We start from the raw sequence: 16,558 nt of genomic DNA, 5'->3' as shown, positions 1-16,558 counted from the left end.
TTTGTGTTAGTTTACACATGGATACAAGTGTTAAGGTAATTGAATTAGGCACTTGGCTATATGCCATGATATCACATCACCATTAGCGATTTGATTTGATTATCTGAGGCGAAACACACACCCCCAATTGAGAATTTCACTTAAGAATGAAATCCCCATTAGAAACGGAAGTAAATCTCAGCCATCTCATCGATAGCAGACAAAGTGATCAGCTTCCGATAGCAAGTAGCAAAAAAAGAAGTGGCTATTGATGGATTGTCAAATGAAATTTGAGATGAACTCTTTTTTTTTCACTATAAAAGGCCATGTCCATGAAGACAATAGGCATCAGTCGTAAATTAACGGTCTAAACAAGCATTTGTTTAAGTCATAAAACTTCGTCCATCACCCAGAGCCAAAGCGGAACCCAATCAAAAATAACAAGTAAGTAATAGAACTATAAAAAAAACCAAGACAAAAAAAATGTTATTAAGAAATATAATAAAACTAAGCAGTACTGAGAAATGAGAGTATGAGTGTATAATGTCTGATGAAACACACGTTTCTCGTGACATACATATATTAAAAAATATTTTGGTCCATTGAATTTAGACTTATTGTACAACAGAAATCTTCTGATGAAATTTTAAAATAAAAATGCCAATAATTATTATTTTATTTTGCATAATTATCTAAAAATGTGTGAAGTTAATTTTAAATGTACAACTAAAATGTGGTGACATTAATTTGATCTATTGGGTTGCCCAAAAAGTAATTGCGGATTTTTCATATAGTCGGCGTTGACAAATTTTCTCACAGTTTGTGACTCTGTGATTGCATTCTTTCTTCTGTCAGTTATCAGCTGTTACTTTTAGCTTGCTTTAGAAAAAAAAAGTGTAAAGCAAGTATATTTTTAATTTTATTAAAAATGCATTTACTTTCTTTTGAAAAATCCGCAATTACTTTTTGGACAATGGCAATGGAATAATATGGAAATTCACTATTTATGGGTTTAATACAGGTAGACACGAAAGGTTACCAATATGTACGACCACATTTTAATACCCTACACCATACGATGGGGGTAAACTAATTTCATCATTCTGTTTGTAAGTCCTCGAACTATTCGTCTAAGACTCCATCAAGTAAAGGGTGATTTTTTTGAGGTTAGGATTTTCATGCATTAGTATTTGACAGATCACGTGGGATTTCAGACATGGTGTCAAAGAGAAAGATGCTCAGTATGCTTTGACATTTCATCATGAATAGACTTACTAACGAGCAACGCTTGCAAATCATTGAATTTTATTACCAAAATCAGTGTTCGGTTCGAAATGTGTTCAAATTTTGACAAATTTTGTTCAGCGATGAGGCTCATTTCTGGTTGAATGGCTACGTAAATAAGCAAAATTGCCGCATTTGGAGTGAAGAGCAACCAGAAGCCGTTCAAGAACTGCCCATGCATCCCGAAAAATGCACTGTTTGGTGTGGTTTGTACGCTGGTGGAATCATTGGACCGTATTTTTTCAAAGATGCTGTTGGACGCAACGTTACGGTGAATGAACACATTTCGAACCGAACACTGATTTTGGTAATAAAATTCAATGATTTGCAAGCGTTGCTCGTTAGTAAGTCTATTCATGATGAAATGTCAAAGCATACTGAGCATCTTTCTCTTTGACACCATGTCTGAAATCCCACGTGATCTGTCAAATACTAATGCATGAAAATCCTAACCTCAAAAAAAATCACCCTTTATATATATTCTTAGGCGTCATGACATTTTAAGTCGATCTAGCCAAGTCCGTCCGTCCGCCTGTCTATCGAAAGCTAGCTAACTTTCGAAGAAGTAAAGCTAGCCGCTGAAATTTTGTACAAATTCTTTCTATTAGTGTAGGTCGGTTGAGATTGTCAATGGACCATATAAGTCCTTTTTTGATATAGCTCCCATCTAAGCCGATCTTGGATTTTGACTTCTTGAGCCACTAGAGGGCGCAATTCTCATCCGATTTGACTGAAATTTTGCACGTGGTGTTTTGGTGTGACTTTCAACAACTGTGCGAAGTCTGATTCAAATCGGTCCTTGTTTTGATATAGCTGTCATATAAACCGATCTTCGGTCTTGACTTCTTGAGCCTTTAGAGTGCTCCATTCTTATCCGGTATGGCTGTAATCTTACACGTGGTGTCTTGGAATCGCTTCCAACAACTGTGCTAAGTATGGTTTAAATCGCTTCTTTACCTCATATAGCTGTCATATAAAACGATCTGACTTCTCGAGCCTCTAGAGGGCGCAATTCTTATCCGATTTGGCTGAAATTTTGTTACGACTTTTAAAATTTGTGCTAAGTATGGCACAAATCGGTACATAACCTGATATAGCTGCTATATAAATCGATATGGGTTCTTGACTTCTTGAGCCTCTAGAGGGCGCAATTCTCATCCAATTTGGCAGAAATTTTGAACAGCGGCTTCTCCGCTGACCTTCAACATATGGTCTGAATCGACTTAAAGCGATATATAGCTCCCATAAAAACCCATCTCCCGATTTTGCTTCTTGAGCCCCTACAAGGCGCAATTCTTATCCGAATGTACTGAAATATGACACAATGACTTCTACAATGTTCAGCATTCAATTCATTTATGGTCCAAATCGGACTATAACTTGATATAGCTCCAATAGCATAACAGTTCTTATTCATTAATCATTGATTGCCTAAAACGAGATACAGCGCATAGAACTCGATAAATGCGATCCATGGTGGAGGGTGTATAAGATTCGGTTCGGCCGAACTTAGCACGCTCTTACCTGTTCAAACTGTGGTCGCTATTAGCTGCAGGACATTTGATCAAAAAGTCAGTGCTGAATTTTGTACTGATTGCCAACACACTATTTATAGGCCTATTCTAATCTTTCAAATCCTTCAAAGTGTGGTTGTGGTTTCAAGCGGCTAGCTTTACGCGTACGACCGCTTTAGTGATTTCGACAGACGGACGGACATACCCACCCCATCCTATGGTGGTGGGTATAAAAATATATTTAGCCTATTATCTTTTTCAGATCATCCCAGAGTAAGTCATATCGAGAAATAGGCCGATTTGGACCGTACTTGACACAGTTGTTGGAAATTATAAAAGAACTCTACATGCAAAATTTCAGCCATTCGGTCAAAATTGCGGCTTCCAGGGGCTCAAGAAGTCAAATCGGGCGAACGGTTTATGTGGGTTTATATCTAAATCTGAACCGATATTGCCCATCTGCAATCCCCAACGACCTACATCGAGACTAAGTATCTATGCAAAATTTCAAGCGGCTAGCTTTTGCGTTCGACCTGATTTCAACAGACTGACGGATGGTCATGGCTGGACCGACTCAAAACGTCGAGAAGATCAAGAATATATATACTTTATGGGGTCTCAGACGAATATTTCGAGGTGTTACAAAAGGAATGACTAGATTAGTATACCCCTATGCTATGGTGGTAATTATAAAAAAAACTTTTTACTTGAAAAGGCGGTAAGTTCGGCCGGGCCGAACTTTAGATACCCACCACCTCGGGTATATATTGGGTTGCCTAAAAAGTAATTGCGGATTTTTTAAAAGAAAGTAAATGCATTTTTAATAAAACTTAGAATGAACTTTAATCAAATATATAATTGCCATTTCGTTGGATAACCTTTTGCCATCTTCCTGGCAAATTTAGTATTCCACGCTCATAGAACTTCTGGCCTTTATCTGCAAAAAACTGAACCAAGTCCGATTTTATAGCCTCATCATTGCCGAAAGTTTTACCATTTAAGGAATTCTGCAAAAAGTTCCCAGCCAGGCTCACTCAGTTTTTGGCGTGTAACCAAAGATGTGTGCGGTCTAGCGTTGTCCTTGTGGAATATGACACCTTTACGATTGACCGGTCGCTTCTCCTTGATGGCTGTATTCGATTTGTCCAATTGTTGACAGTAAACATCCGAATTAATCGTTTGGTTCCTTGGAAGCAGCTCAAAATATACCACACCCTTTCAATCCCACCAAACAGACAGCATAACCTTCTTTTGGTGGATATCAGCCTTTGAAGTGGTTTGAGCTGGTTCACCATGCTTGGATCATGATCGTTTTCGACTAACGTTGTTGAAAACAATCCATTTTTCATCTCCAGTTATGATTCGTTTTAAAAACGGATCGAATTCATTGCGTTTAAGGTGCATATCACAAGCGTTGATTCGGTTTGTTAAATGAATTTCTTTCAATACATGTGGCACCCATATTAAAATTGACGCCAAACAAACAAATGTAAACAAAATTTCGCGCACTTTTTTTCTAAAGCAAGCTAAAAGTAACAGCTGATAACTGACAGAAGAAAGAATGCAATTACAGAGTCACAAGCCGTTGAAAAAATTTGTCAACGCCGACTATATTACTACTATATTACCGACAATTACTATTTGGGCAACCCAATAGAATGTCATCACTTTCAGGAATATATAGAAACTTTTTTGGGGTCGCGAATCGGTATTTGGGGCCACCGTAGCGCAGAGGTAAGCATGTCCGCCTATGACGCTGAACGCCTGGGTTCGAATCTTGGCTGGAACATCAGAAATGTCTTTAGCGGTGGTTGTCCCTTCCTAATGCTGGCGACATTTGTGAGGTACTTTGCCATATAAAAACTTCTCCCCAGAGAGGTGTCGCTCTGCGGAACACCGTTCGGACTCGGCTATGAAAAGGAGGTCCCTTATCATTGAGCTTAAAATTGAATTGGACAGCACTCATTGATTTGTGAGAAATTTGCCCCTGTTCCTTAATGGAATGTTTATGGGCAAATTTACATTTTATCCCCGCACTGGTAATCCGCTACCAACTCGGCTACCGGGGTGCCTGTGTACCTTAGGCGACCTTTAAAATTTTTGCCCATTGTAAGGGATCTTCCGAGGGCAAAGTCAGCCTGTGGACTATAATCCGATTCCTAAAAAGGTGATGAAAACAACCCTGCGAATTACAAGTAAAAAGTTGTTAAACGTTACAAAATAATGTATAATACTGCTCATTTTCAATGAAATGCAACCAGATTACTACGGCCGCTTACTTCCAATTGAATAAGTCCAACGAACGAATTTCATCCAAAACGGATAAGAATTGCGCCCTCTAGTGGCTGATGAAGTCAAGATCCAAGATCGATTTACATGGATGAGCATTGCGCACTCTAGTGGCTCAAGAAGTCAATATACAAGATCGGTATATGTGGCTGCTATATCAGGTTATAGACCGATTTCAACCCTACTTAGCTCAGTTGTTGGAAGTCATAAAAAACACTTCATGCTAAATTTCTGCCAAATCAGAGAAGAATTGCGCCCTCTAGATGCTCAAGAGCTCTGGTGGAAACTGAACCCACTTCCCCAGCACTGGGAATCCGAGAACGCTACCAACTCGGCTACCGGGGCGCCTGTGTACCTTAGGCGACCTTTTAAATATTTGCCCATTGTAAGGGATCCTCCGAGGGCAAAGTCAGCCTGTGTACTATAAGCCTATATATATTCCTAAAAAGGTGATGCAAACAACCCTGCGAATTACAAGTAAAAAGTTGTTAAACGTTAAAAAATAATGTATAAAACTGCGCATTTCGAATGAAATGCAGCCAGATTACTACGGCCGCTTACTTCCAACTGAATAAGTCCAACGAACCGTCGATGTCCATATATACGAGAATTTCAATTTCAATTCACAATTGACATAGTTATTGAATGATAACTTGGAGTTTATCGGCCTTATTATCATAAATATTAGTCTGATTAGGGTAAGCTAAATGATCTCTTGCTCATTGGGTTATCTGACATAACGGAGACAAGTTTCGCTTAGTTAATAATTTTTCAATTTAAATTTCATTCAGTATTGAAACACGCGATACTCAATCAAACCAGTTTTCAAAATATTCTCACGTTTTTTTTTTTATGTAAATAATGATTTTTTTTTTCATTTCTTGAAACACACATCTCCGCCTCATTTAAATATGAGGCAAGTTGTAACAACAACAAAAACAAACATTAAAACTTTTACGAATGCAAATATTTTAAGAATTTACAGCAGAAAAGGTAATAAAATGTAATTTGCCTAGGCATAAAACCAACAAGCGAATATGAATATGGCAATACTCGTAATGAGACTGAGATATTATAAAGAGACTTAAACACTAATATGGAATGAAGTGTCTTGTCTTAATTCAAAGTGCTCAAAATTGAATATATAACGACTCTCTTTTAACCTATTACCTACATTTATTAGTGAATGTAAATGAATTGAAGGAATTCTGTAACAATTCTAGCAAATTTGACTCATTAGGAATTCGTTAATAGGCTTTGTATGTTTATTCTCTAGCACGGTCGAAATTTTGTATTGTACAAAGAACTAACTCAATGACTAGACACTTAAATTTTTAAGTAATTTTTACAAAAGAATTTAAATTAAAAGTACACAGAGAAGAAAATTCTAGCTGCTTGAATAAGGTTAGAGTGTCAGACTTTTTCCTAAACAGACTCACTTAGACAATTTTAATCCATTATGATACCACAGTAGTGACATACCAGTCCTCTGATGGGAATCGAACTCCGCACAGGTAATACGAGCATGCTGCCAACAGAGCTATCAGGTCGTTCAGCTGCTAGAGGTAACTAATTTGAACAAGTAAAAGCGTGCTAAGTTCGGCCGGGCCGAATCTTATATACACGCCACAATGGATCGCATTTGTCGAGCTCTTGCCACGGTATCTCTTTTTAGGCAAAAAAGGATAAAAGAAAAGAATTGCTATGTTTTTCGAACAATATCAAGTTCTGGTTCATTTCAGACCATAATTGAACTGAATATTGGAGACCATAGTAGAAGTCATTGTGTAAAATTTCAGCCAAATCTAATAAGAATTACGACTTTTAAGGGTTGAAGAAGTAAAATAGGGAGATCGGTTTATAGGGGAGCTGTATTAGGCTATAAACCGATTTATGCCATATTCGACACGTATGTTAAAGGTCATGAGAGAAGCCGTTGTACAAAATTTCAGCCAAATCGGATAATACTTGCGCCTTTTAGAGGCTCAAGAAGTCAAGACACCAGATAGGTTTATATGACAGCTATAGCAGGTTATGAGCCGATTTTAACTATACTCAGCACAGTTGTTGGAAATCATAACAAAACGCGTCGTGCAAAATTTTAGCCAAATCGGATAATATTTGCGCCCTCTAGTGGCTCAAGAAGTCAAGACCACAGATCGGTTTATATGGCAGCTATATCAGGTTATGCACCGATTTGAACCATTCTCAAAACAGTTGTTGGAAGTCATAACAAAATACGTCGTGCAAAATTTCAGCCAAACCGGATAGGAATTGAGCCCTCTAGAGGCTCAAGGAGTCTAATCGGGAGATCGGTTTATATGGCGGCTATATCAGTTTATGGACTGATTTAGTACACACTTAGCACAGTTGTTTGGAGTCATACCAGAACACTTCATGCGTAATTTCAGCCAAATCGAATAAGATTTGCGGCCTCTAGAAGCTCTAGAAGTCAAGACCCAAGGAATTTGGAAGCCATACCAAAACACCACGTGCAAAATTTCAGCCAAATCGGATTAGAATTGCAACCTCTAGAAGCTCAGGAAGTCAAGACCCAAGATCGGCTTAAATGACAGCTATATTAGGTTATAGAACGATTTGAACGAATCTTAGCACAGTTGTGGGAAGTCATAACAAAACACGTCATGCAAAATGTCAGCCAAATTGGATAGGAATTACGCCCTTTTAGAGGCTCAAGAAGTCTTATCGGGAGATCGGTTTATATGGCGGCTATATCAGGATATGGACTGATTCAGACACAGTTGTTGAAAGTCAAAATAAAACACTTCATGAAAACTTTCGGCCGAATGGGTTAAGAATTGAGCCCTCTAGAAGCTCAAGAAGTCAAGACCCAAGATCGGCTTATATGGCAGCTATATTAGGTTATGAACCGATTAGAACCATTATTAGCACAGTTGTTGGAAGTCATAACAAAACATGTCATGCAAAATTTCAGCCAAATCGGATAGGAATTGCGTCCTCTAGAGGCTCAAGAAGTTTAATCGGGAGATCGGTTTATATGGATGCTATATAAGGATATGGACTGAATCAGACACAGTTGTTGAAAGTCAATATAAGACACTTCATGAAATATTTCGCCAAATCGGATGAGAATTGCGCCCTCTAGAAGCTCTAGAGGTCAAGACCCAACGTCGGTTTATATGGTAGCTATATTAGGATATCAATCGATTTAGACCATATTTGACAAAGTTGTTGGAAGTGATACCGAAACACCACGTTCACAGTTTTAGCCAAATTGAATAAGAATTGCGCCCTTTAAAAGCTCAAGAAGTCAAGACCCAAGATCGGCTTATATGGCAGCAATATCAGGTTATGAACCGATTTGAATCATTCTTAGCACAGTTATTGGGAGTCATACCAAAACACCACATTCAAAATTTTAGCAAAATCGAATAAGAATTGCGCTCTAGAAGCTCAAGAAGTCAAGACCCAAGATCGGTTTATATGGCAGCTATATAAAAACATGGACCGATTTGCCCCACTTACAATCTCAACCGACCTACACTAATAAAAATTATTTGTGCAAAATTTCAAGCGCATCGCTTTACTCCTTCGAAAGTTAGCGTGCTTTCGACAGACGGACGGACATGGTTAGATCGACTTAAAATGTCATGACGATCAAGAATATATATACAATATGGGGTCTTATATTTCGTGGCGTTACAAACGGTATGAAGAAATTATTCTACCCCCCCATCCTCTGCTTTTGACTACACAAATTATTTGCATAAAAACACATCGTCAATACTATAGTGTAACCGGTTCGGTGAGTTGAATTATGACGTTTTTACATTCGGCTTGCAGCAGACCGCAAGACCCACTGTCCTGTGTGGCGTGTGCCAGCATGGTTAAGATCCGTTTCATTTTTTCCATGGACATTTATTTTAATTATTGCAAAAAAAAGGCAGGGAAAACTACATATAGATTAACCAATCAACCCAATAATTTAGTATTATTCCAATGTCCTTTTATTCCCAATGCCAGTCTACAATGGTTGTGAATGCCATGATTAGACTTGATAATATTTTTTTGTTTTTCACAAACTGAATGTTTCCTGCTCTTGTGAATGAAACAAAGAAGTTAACGGTTACTTTTTCTTTACAAATCCATTTCTTGTTTTTGGGGGATTTTTTGTGTTGTTTTCCATACAAAAACAAGATGCAGACTATGTAACCAAAACTTGCTTTCTTCCGGCATTGTACGGTATACTATAGTATAAATTTAATTCAATTTTCAAATTAATGAATTCAAATTGAGAACTCATGTACGGGCAAGTTCAAATTCTTGGGAGAATATATAAAGAATAGTTTTCAGTTTCAGTTGCAAATAATCCAATAGGCAAACACTACCAGTATAAGGTATGACTGATATTTCGATGTTTGTAAGACATCGAATCATTAATCTATGACTTTATTAAGTTTACATATTTTTGATCGCGATGACATTTTAAGTCGATTTTCCCATGTCCGTCTGTTCTTTTGTGGAAATCAGGGTGGATAGCGTTTAAACGGCTAAAAGCGAAAAATGTTGCAAATATAGCGGTTAAAAGCGTAAAGCTAGCCGCTTGAAATTTTTCACACATACTTCTTGTTGATGTAGGCCTTTGGGGATAGCAAATGCGCAATATCGGCTCATTTTTCGTTATAGCTCTCATAAAGGGTGATTTTTTAGCTATTATCTTTTCGGCAACGCTGGTCATCATCAGTTTGGTCTATGGTTTAACCATGAATTGTCTTACAAACGAAGAACGCTTGAAAATGATCGAATTTTATTATCAAAATTCGTGCGACGAAGCTCATTTTTGGCTCAATGGGTACGTTGATAGGCAGAATTGTCGATTTTAGAGTGGAGATCAGCCAGAAGCATTGCAAGAGCTACCAATACATCCAGGAAAAGTAATAGTATGGTGCGGTTTATGGGCTGGTTGCATCATTGGACCGTACTTCTTCAAAGATGTTGCAAATAGTAACGTAACTGTGAATGGTGAGCACTACCGTGAGATGATATTCAACTTGTTTTGCCCAAAATGCAAGAGCTTGACTTGCTTGGCATATGGTTTCAACAAAACGATGCCACATGCAACACAGCACTTGTAACAATGGACTTATTGAGAGGCGAATTCGGTAAACATTTTATTTCACGTTCGGGACCGGTCAATTCTCCGTTATCTCGTAGGACTAAGGCGGCAAGACGACACGATTTTATAAAATTTTGACGATTCTATTCCATTCCGTACAGCATAGACCCATCTCGCCTGGCACTGGTGACCCCAACATGGAGTGCATGGGGACAGCACTCAGGTCTGGTACTGCCGTGATAGAGCAATATAATGTGTACATACCGCTGCTTGGTAGCTGTGAGCAAGGTAATGACCAAGCTTACTAGCGCGACATAAGAGGGCTACTGTCCGATCTCCTTTCTCTCCCCAGTAGCAAAGACGCTTGAGGCATTACTCCAGAGCCTCGTAGGAGAATTTCTATTCGCCGAACCTAGGCCAGATGATAGGATGGTCCTCGTGACCACCAAACTATTTGAGGACATCGCCAACACGTCTCTCCAGCCAGACCTAAAACGCTGGGTCACGATTTATCTGTTTGGTCGCTAGTAGAATTTAGGGATAAGAAGTCGAAGCATCGTAGAGTGAAAGAGGGAGTTCCCCAAGGCGATTGTACGATCATGGCATCAGTCCCCCATCCATTGGTGAAATCTGAGATATGTTGAACGTTTACCTCAACGAACTTGCCTCATATTTCGCTGCAAGAGATCTGAAGATATCTGCCCCCAAATCTTTAGCCACATTGTTCACTAAAAATACGCGTGAGGTGCTTACTGAGCTGAAAGTCGATGGAGAAATGATACCGACCATCAAGTATGTCAAAATACTTGTCATCACATGTTACAGCCACATTCTTCCCACATGACACAGCTTTGGGAAGAATGCTGTCTAAGCAATACCTCTTGGGCTGTTATCGCAGAGACCATCCAAATCATCATCTTGTGGATAGGTATCCACTGCCCAGAAGTCTTAAGGTATATCTACATGATGTAGAGCGTGTGGTTCAGCGCTACGAGGAGAGAACCTCTAGATTAAGCGGCATATGAAGCGGGTCTAGACAAGATTAATGCAGACACGGTAGCAGATGCGGTAAATAGCTACTGGATGAATGTAGTCCTTGGAGAACGACCGCCTCCCATTGCACCTGAAGAAATTTACCTCCCCCGGCAAATCAGACTAGTACTGGCTCAATTACGATTCGCCAGATGCAGCCACCTCAACTCCTACAGAGCAAGGATTGATGCCGACGTGTAAGTTGTATGTCCCGATTGTGAACAGAGACCACGCGACACACGTCACCAGTTTAACTGACCAGCCAGACCCACTCGGTTCAGATCCAGATACATCTGGACACACCCCCCTATCTTAAGCGCAGAGTTCCTGGATCTGGACACTCAATGGAATCCAGCAGACGAAAGATAGAACACAACAAACTACTAACAACAACAACAACCCATGAGTGACCTGTTGGTTTCTGCTGGAGTCTGCAACAAGCTAGTTTCCATAAAAGAAGCAGCTTACCTCGAAGAAGATAGACCCTCGAAAATTCTAGAGGTCGCCACTAGTCTCTGTTACCGTGGCCAGCGCCAGATCAGCAACCAGGTTTCGTTTCCTCTGGCCCAAAGGCTTCGGTGACTACTACGGCAGGTCTAGATATGCCACAGTACATATCCCCTCTATCATTTCTTTGTTCTCATTGAAGATTTGCTTGCTTCGATGGTGAAGTGGTTCCGAATTTTTGGCCTCCCCTGATCGTGTACAGAAAGTGACTGGACTTAGGAGTTTCGATTTCTTTTCTCTCGCTCCGCTCTACAGATGAGTCGGTCTAGTATCATCCCCAGCCGCTTGATCTCTTTGTAGGCAAGAGCAAGACCACTCCGTTCATCTGTCACTCCAGCTGTCGAAATAGGCCCCGGGCTATCTAAGGCCCCCTGAAGCCTAAATTTTCGTCCTCCTCTGGTTTTTCGCAACATTTTGGCAAGATTGGTCAATGCGATTGCAATCTAAATATGAACCAATTTCTATGAAATTCATCTGTAATGTCGAGAGTCAAGAGAAAATCCTTCCTCCCTTATTTCGAGAGAATCGATTAATCGATTGACCATTTCTTCTACTATTCCAACTCTTGCTTAGGACGATCAAACGTTCACTGACCCGGTTGATAAGGCCAACCTGTTGGCTGATATATTTGCAGGGAACTCTTCCCTACCGGATAGCAATCAACCACTCCCCTCAATCGAAAATGTATCTGGCATCATGCCCCAAATTTTTTTCGAACTCGTGGAGTTAAAAGAGTTCTTGAAAATCTAGACGTAAATAAATCCCCGGGCCCGGAAGGCATATCAACACTTGTCTTACGCAAGTGTTCTTCGACGCTCGCCCGTCCATTACTCAACCTTTTCAATCTTGCCTACCGTGCGGTAGTTTTCCCAGCTCGTTGGAAGGTTGCGAACGTTCAGCCCATCCCCAAAAAAGGTGCGGCGAACAGCCCTGCTAATTAGCGGCCAATTGCGATATGCTCCGCGCTCTCCAAGGTTATGGAGTGTATGGTTAACCATCATCTTGTCAGATATTTAGAGTCCAATGGCCTTCTTTGCGACCAACATCATGGGTTCCGCAGAAATCGCTCTACGGGAGACCTCATGGCACTTCTGTCGGAACGTTAGAGTCGCTCAATCCACCAGTTTGGTGAAAGTAAAGTTGTGGCTCTGGATATCTCCAAGGCATTTGATAGGGTCTAGCACGGTGTACTGCTATCAAAGCTTGTCGCATTTGGTGTCGGTAATGGCTTCGTTCGATTTATTTCGAGCTTACTCAGAGATCGCACTATTCGAGTCGTTATAGATGGCTTCTCATCCAATGAGCACAAATTGACCGCAGGTGTACCCCAGGGCTTTGTTCTTTCTCCTTCTCTTTTTTTTAATTTTCATCAACGATCTGTTGGGTCAGACATCGAATCCGATCTACTCATTTGAGGATGACAGTAATCTCTGTCATACGATTACTGTCATCCGCCAAGTCTTCGAGAGATTGAGGACTAGAGGCGGGATACACTCTGCCAGGATTTGCTGGCCATTTCTGAGTGGAGTCGAATGAATCGAGTAGCTTTTAATGCACGGAAGACTCAGCGCTGCTTGTTGTCACACAAACGATTCGCTGACCCATTACGATCATCTTTGTCTATCAACGGTGTAGATGTTGAGCAATCAGAAGCTCTTGATGTTCTGGGCATGAAAATACAAAGTGATGTCCGTTGGGCTAAACGTGTATGCGAAGTGTCGATAGAAGCATTCAAGTGTTTAGGCTTCCTTAAACGGTGTAAGAATTACTCCGTCTGATCTTCTTAACATCTACAACACTTTCATAAGGCCGAAAATGGAGTACAACTCATATGTATGGGCTGGAGCTTCAAAATCATCCCTGGAGCTACTGGACCGTGTACAGAGGAGAGCAATAGCGTTGATTGGGGACAGTGGGGTATCCAACTCTATTGCCTCCCTTCATCATCGGTTAATAAATGGCCATTTTATTGCTGTATTTCTGCAAATCGGATGAACATATATATGGGAGCAATATCCAAATCTGAACCGATTTTTTACAATTTCAATAGGCTTCGTCTCTAGGCCGGAAGACATTCCCATATCAAATTTGAAGACGATCAGTTGAAAATTGCGACCTGTAGTTTGTACACAAATTAACATGGACAGACGGACAGACAGACGGACAGACAGACAGGCAGACAGACAGACAGACAGACAGACAGACAGACAGATAGACAGACGGACATATCTAAATGGAATCAGCAAATGATTCTGAGTCGATCGGCATACTTATCAATGGGTCTATCTCTCTTCCATTTGGGTGTTACAAACTAATTCACTAATTTATAATACCCTGTACCACAGTACAGGGTATTGTATACAGTACAGGGTGATGTAGGCTATAAATATTTAATGTAATATTTTTTCTTAGTGTACTACGATATAGAATAATGTGAATACAACATGCTTCTATCCTTTGCCTACCACTGCAAAGCTTTTTGTGTGTCAATAGAAATTATGAGCTAATTATGCTCCCTTTCCCTGCCTGACCCAATATTATGAAATTGTAGCCTTGTGCTACTTTAACCATACATAACCATCGCCGGAGTTTTATTCTTTGATCTATAACAGGTAAGTCAGAACATTGTGCTAAGTCATGGATTTATTCAAACCGACATTTGAATCAAGTTACAACGATAGTTAATGACCATTACTAAAGTCAGTCATTAATTTAAAGGCTCGAATCAGAAAAAATGCGCAAACTTTTTTTTTTAACACTTGGGGGTCCAAGCATTTCAAGCGTTCAGATAAAGATAAGACAACAAAATCAAGTTGAGCATGCGCCTTCACTTTCTGTTCTGAACTGGATTTGGTACTTTTTTCCCCATGCTTTTTCTTACAACAGTTGATGGCAAGAGTTGGTGGGATTTTTTAATTTTTTGCGTGCTAGAATATGGAGATCAATGACGCTTACTGGCGACGTCTTGGGTTATAAAATCATACAAAAGCCAATGGAAAGTGAAAAAAGGTTTTATTACAAAACACAACACAAACTTAAGAGGAAGCTTTGTTTTTTTTAGTATCAACTAAACAGTCTATGAGGAATAATAATAATTTGTCGAAACAAATAAAGATAATAAAAACAAATTAAATAAAATAAAAAATTATTAAAATTAATTTTCTAAAAATATTTAAACATTTTAGAAACCAAAAGGTAGACTAGTTACATAGATTTTGTGTTTTCAATTTTTAATATTGTTTTGAAAATTTCTTCTTTCAGCCTAAAAATGTTCTCTTCAAAGTCAATTGCCGCTACCTTTGCCCTAGTGGCCATAGGTTTTGCTTTTATGCAATTCAGTCAGGCTATGCCCTCCATAAGTCATTATGGCAAACGTTTTGGTAAGTTTTTGTTTTTTTTTGGCAAAAAAAAAAAAATTAAATTCCTCAATCACTTTTTTTTTATTTCAGATTCCATGTCTGGCATTGATTATATTCAAATCTGCTTAAATAATTGTGCCCAATGCAAGAAAATGTTTGGCGATTATTTCCAAGGTCAAACTTGTGCTGAATCCTGTTTAAAATTCAAGGGCAAGGCCATACCAGATTGTGAGGATCTACCCTCTATAGCGCCCTTTTTGAATACCCTGGAATAAATGCCCAATTGATTGGAAGAGAATAGTGAAAATAGTGGAAAAGGTTGATATGTTGATTCGATGTGATGAAGATTGATGACGTTGACGTTAACGTTAATGATGACGTTGATGCTGATGTAACGAATTATGGAAAAGACTTATTTATGTGTGACCCTATAGTCAGCCACAACTTCACAAGTGGCATTTTTTATGGGTCAAAAAAAAATTTTTTTTTGTTTATTTTTAAATTCATTCATTTTTATACAGCTGTGATTATTTGTCATTTTTTGCCAATATTTTTTTTAATTTTAATTTTAACGCGTTAATGCATTCATTTATTGATTTCATGTCCTTAAGCATATGCTTTGTAACAGGCTTTAGTATAGATTTTATGTTTTATTTATTTATGAGTACCTTGCCTTTATTTGATCAATGTGCCAAATATAGTATGTATAAGTGGTTCCTACCTCTTTGTGTATAAGTTTATTTTTAAGCAAAATATTTTCTAAAAAATATTACAAAAAAAAAAATGCAAGCAAATTTAGAAAAAAATGTGTTATCTTTTCTTAAAATACAAACTAGATGTAATAAAATATTCTGGCAGTCATCATCTTCAACAATTTCATAAGATGTTGATATTGTTTTAAAGCTTAAATCCCGTTTATACAGCTCTTTAAATCCGTAGTTAATGAGTCGATCCTCTGTTTTCCCTTTATAAAATCAGCTGATGAGAGCTTTAAATCCGGATTAAAAGAGCAGTGTTAACGGGATTTTAGTCAGAAGGATTTTGGTTGGCGTGGGCTATGATGAATGATAAACAAGTTCGGCCGGGCCGAATCTTATATACCCTCCACCATGGATCGCATTTGTCGAGTTCTTTTCCCGGCATCTCTTCTTAGGCAAAACAGGATATAAGAAAAGATTTGATCTGCTATTAGAGCGATATCAATATATGGTCTGGTTTGGACCACAATTAAATTATATGTTGGAGACCTGTGAAAAATGTCAGCCAATTCGAATAAGAATTGCGCCTTTTGGGGGCTCAAGAAGTAAAATAGAGAGATCGATTTATGTGGGAGCTGTTTCGGGCTATAGACCGATTCAGACCATAATAAACACGTATGTAAATGGGCATGAGAGAATCCGTCGTACAAAATTTCAGGCAAATCGGATAATAATTGCCCTCTACAGGCTCAAGAAGTCAAGACCCAAGATCGGTTTATATGGAAGCTATATCAGGTT

At 39.0% G+C, this 16,558-nt stretch overlaps 1 protein-coding gene and 1 long non-coding RNA gene across 5 annotated transcripts; one reads left to right on the top strand and one right to left on the bottom strand.

The window, feature by feature from the left end:
• Positions 1 to 321: 321 nt before the first annotated feature.
• Positions 322 to 15,478, top strand: LOC106092564 (eclosion hormone). 2 transcript variants are annotated; one of them, XM_013259444.2, is made up of 3 exons: positions 322 to 423; positions 14,965 to 15,083; positions 15,153 to 15,478. In XM_013259444.2, the coding sequence occupies exons 2-3, from the start codon at positions 14,972 to 14,974 to the stop codon at positions 15,335 to 15,337; spliced, it is 297 nt and encodes a 98-aa protein (XP_013114898.1). In that variant the 5' UTR covers positions 322 to 423; positions 14,965 to 14,971; the 3' UTR covers positions 15,338 to 15,478. The 2 variants fall into 2 exon arrangements, with proteins under 2 accessions (XP_013114898.1, XP_013114896.1); XM_013259442.2 differs by lacking the exon at positions 322 to 423 and adding an exon at positions 14,746 to 14,898.
• Positions 3,629 to 5,961, bottom strand: LOC131995245 (uncharacterized). 3 transcript variants are annotated; one of them, XR_009397316.1, is made up of 3 exons: positions 5,057 to 5,621; positions 3,772 to 4,959; positions 3,629 to 3,714 (listed from the first exon to the last, which is right to left on the bottom strand). It is a non-coding gene; the product is annotated as an uncharacterized LOC131995245 (long non-coding RNA). The 3 variants fall into 3 exon arrangements; XR_009397315.1 differs by having other exon boundaries at positions 3,630 to 3,724; XR_009397317.1 differs by adding an exon at positions 5,628 to 5,961 and having other exon boundaries at positions 3,640 to 4,959; positions 5,057 to 5,530.
• Positions 15,479 to 16,558: the final 1,080 nt, after the last annotated feature.

The sequence above is a fragment of the Stomoxys calcitrans genome, chromosome 2 (assembly GCF_963082655.1).
Source record: "Stomoxys calcitrans chromosome 2, idStoCalc2.1, whole genome shotgun sequence".
NCBI classification, from domain to species: Eukaryota; Metazoa; Arthropoda; class Insecta; order Diptera; family Muscidae; genus Stomoxys; species Stomoxys calcitrans.
This window is presented reverse-complemented; position numbering and strand designations above follow the sequence as displayed.

What these genes read in the sequence shown, in the direction of transcription:
- LOC106092564 (XM_013259444.2), top strand. Translation starts at nt 14,972, where the DNA reads ATGTTCTCTTCAAAGTCAATTGCCGCTACCTTTGCCCTAGTGGCCATA. An exon ending in TCATTATGGCAAACGTTTTG is followed by an intron (nt 15,084 to 15,152) that starts GTAAGTTTTTGT and finishes TTTTTATTTCAG; the next exon opens with ATTCCATGTCTGGCATTGAT.